This window comes from Pochonia chlamydosporia, assembly GCF_001653235.2.
Source record: "Pochonia chlamydosporia 170 chromosome Unknown PCv3seq00029, whole genome shotgun sequence".
In the NCBI taxonomy this organism is placed as follows: Eukaryota; Fungi; Ascomycota; class Sordariomycetes; order Hypocreales; family Clavicipitaceae; genus Pochonia; species Pochonia chlamydosporia.
In genome coordinates, this window is record NW_019154064.1 from 70,600 (window position 1) to 74,148 (window position 3,549).

Here is a 3,549-nt window from a genome sequence, read left to right on the forward strand (position 1 = left end):
CCGCGATACCTCAAGATCGCGGATTACACCTCCAAGCCAGGAAGTGACGCCGATGATACGGACGATGACGATGCCGAAACCGAGCCTGCACAACGGAGTCAAGGCAGGCATTCAGCGCGAGGCCGTGGTCTGAGCCGACAGCCTAGTCAGACTGCGGGCCGAGGAACGCGCCGGTTGAACGCGAGCCTTCGCCGTGACCGCTCTCAATTCGAGCTTGACGAGCTACAGTCACATGCGTCGCAATCGTCGCGAGGAAACAAGCGTCGACGAGTCCGTGGCGGAGCGGCTGGACGAAGTCATGCGGAGGCATCACAGGCCGAGAGGTCGCCGGCAAACCAGGTCCAAACGTCAAGAGAGTCATCAGCCGAAAGCTGCATCATCATCCCAGGAATGCAATGGACTGTAATACCATGACTTTCATGATAGACCACTGTAAAAACCGTAGTTTGAAGGACTGAAATATCGTCACAGGGAGGAGGAGGGTGAGCGGCACCCATGGGTCAGGGGACAGGAAGCCGACAGGACACTCTGTCGTCGTGTGCTTCACAACCCAAACATTCCCTAGAAATATGATAATTAAATTGATTTAAGGGTTTCGATGTTCTGGGAAACTCGTGTGTTTTGCAGTGTGTCGTCGTACGTGTCACTGTGTATATCGCTGTGTGTGCTATCGTGATCAATTTGATGCCAGCAGTTTGCAACTTTCCGCCTGCACTGCGCAACATTCCTAAGGGTGGGGTGGGTGAGTCAAAAGTGAGACACATATCTGTGCAAATAGAGATTTGTATCTGTGCGAATAGTAATACTCAAAGAATAAAGACGACCCATGACGACTGAACTCTCACAGCATGGCCATCCCAGTTCCATTCATTTGAACATTGTGCGTGGCTTAACCCCGCATGAACTCTCTCTCACTAGAACATCTCGTTGAATACCCTAGCTCGTCTGATATTTCTTCATCATCCTTGTCTCTTCTCCTGTCGCCTTGGACATCTTCAACAATGATGACCTCTGTTGTCTGTAATATTCCAGCCCCCACCTCAGGCATGGCGCCTAATGAGTAAGAATCACCACTACCCAAAATCGTTGTCTTGTACGTGCTTTCCTTCCTACTCCCACTGTGGCTACGAGTATTGCTTTGATGAGTTAAAGTCCTTTGCCGGACTCTTTTCTTGTTCCATAACCCGTATATCTCTGGAGCGTTGACAACAATGGCAGAAGTAACCAGCTCCGTAGCCATCCAGGTCGTTCTGTTATCCTGGCTTAGTCCATGACTCGAGTTTATCGGCAATCGGATAAGCGTAATGGCAATGATAAAGACGCCAAGAGCAAATAGAGCAACTATTTGAGCTTTCTTGCGCCATGGAACCTGCAGTTTGAGTACTACCGGAATTGGAAGGACGAACAGCATAATGTCTGTTATAATGTTAAGGATTCCGAGAACAAAGAGCTGTATTTGCGCCTCTGCACATTTGCCTAATTTTGAAAAAGTCAGAGGTGCTCATCCTCATAGATAGTATTCGTATAGCTCCGTTTCAGCGGCATCGGATTAAATGGAAGCAAGAAAGCCTAATCAGTGGCTAAATACATACCTGGGCTGGGTACGACCTGCCAATAAAGGTGGAAGGGCCGGCATTCGGCAAAAGTCATGACTTGAACAGCGACATAGGATATGGAGAAGATGACAAGATATGTTCTTATAATGGCGTTTTCGAATCGATTATGTCTAATTAGGCGATAATTCAAGTCCAATAAAGTCAACTTTTGTAACCATAGACTGTAAGTTTTCAATGGACTGTTAGTATGCTGCGGTTGATGCTGGAGTAATTGTTGCCGCGGATAGGGGCAAAGCAACTCACTATGAGTTATAAAAGAAACGATTGACTATGACAAGCTTACTTCCAATTTCCCGTTGGTAAATATCCGTAGCGGTGAGGATATGAGAACTTCGATACGAGTCCGAGAGTTTATTGGTGCCCCATATAAGGGTAACATGAATTAAGGAAAGTCTTGCCAACGCGCAGACAATTGCGCCAACAGTGCAGTAGTCCCCCATGTTGTAGGTCTCTTTAGCCACACGTCTCCAAATGAGTCTGGTTCCCATAATCAGGAGCGCAATGCAGCTGAACAGCCAGTGGATGATGAGCGTTGGGTTGTCCATGGCAAAAACACTCACGCTCGCCACTTGCGTGGAACAGTGTTGGAGGATATGGCGGGTTTGGCTTAGTCGACATTTATCATAACTGTTCACTCGAGAATATGTTTTAATCCAGACGAACGCGTAGCAGATGATCGTATTTATTGTTAAGCGTCTTTTGTCTTGTATACCAGCTGAACCCTCTTGAACAAGGCCACTATTAGCGTAATGTCAAATGTCAGTGCGCTATTGTAGACAGCCTCGTCGTTAACCCCGTGTCCAGGATATGCCGGCATCACTTAGGCAGCCTTTCACCGACCCCAGAAATGTCTACTACCAGCCAGAGCCGACTGACTATTGGATGAAGTCCGGCGGCGTCCCGAGCAGTATGTACACGACGAGCCATACATAATACCTCTGGGTAACGTCTGGGATCGTTTAGGTCTCCACCTCATGCATTAATTACACGAATCGTGTTGGTGGCAATGGTACTTCCACTTGACAGGAGCCCCACGACAAGTACAGTCTATTGGGCTCTCCCCGCTAACCGAACAGTATCGTCCATAGACCGTCTCGAAATGTCGTGTTGTTTTCTGGCAATACTTGATAGTCCGCAACATGGTATTAAAGCACCAAAACTAATTAAGATGCGATCAAGATTGGGGCAACCAGCTGAGGCCGCAATAGCCTAGGCGTCTCGCTTACTGTACCAAGGTTGACAGTACCATACAACGACTCGGTGTAACATCCTGCTGGGACGAACAACGGTCTCCCTGACACTTCTGCAGTATCGCCAGTGGAGTTAAGAGTTTTGTTGGATGTCTCTGGGCATTTCCCTCCGCCAGGCTCTGCTTCGCATGCTAGCGCTCTCGCTCTCGCAATTCCCGTCTCGGTTGAGTTCCTAATCGCTCAGTTGGCTGCAGGCGTGTTCACCTGAGCAGGGCAACGCCACAACTAACGAAACCAGTAGGATGACCCATGCAAGCACAGCCTGAAGAGCCTATTGAAACTAATGGCCCGTGCTGTAAACCGAAAGTGGAAGGGTTACGGAGAACATATGGTCAAAAAAGATGCTCCGGGATTGGACAAGGGCTGGACGCGTCGGGCTTAAATGCACGACTTCCAGCTACAGAGTGTGGTGTATATGAGTACACCAGCGGCGAAAGGAAAGGGTGGGAGCGGGTAACGGGTCTACCAAAACAAAACATTCGTATATCTTTCCCCCAGTCTGAGATGTCGAGTATGCCGTCGGAGGTGGTAAAACATGACATGATCGCACAAAATGAAGGAGTACAGGTGTCCAGAATAGCATTTTCAATGTCAGAACACGTGGTGTCCGGATGCTGGGCTGATTTGACTGACATCAATCAGAGAACCCCATGATGGGCACCACGAGGCGAAGTGAGCTAAAA

At 48.6% G+C, this 3,549-nt stretch overlaps 1 protein-coding gene across 1 annotated transcript in view; it reads right to left on the reverse strand.

Annotated features, from left to right (window-relative positions):
* The window catches only part of VFPPC_18576 (hypothetical protein), a gene marked incomplete at both ends in the record, with an annotated part of 535 nt that extends 424 nt beyond the window's left edge, over nt 1–111 (reverse strand). The window contains 2 exons of the mRNA XM_022430165.1: nt 1–9; nt 86–111. The exon at nt 1–9 is cut by the window's left edge and continues 424 nt beyond it. Of these exons, the coding sequence (XP_022284832.1) occupies nt 1–9; nt 86–111 (35 nt within the window). The remainder of the gene's footprint in view (nt 10–85) is intronic.
* Nucleotides 112–3,549: the final 3,438 nt, after the last annotated feature.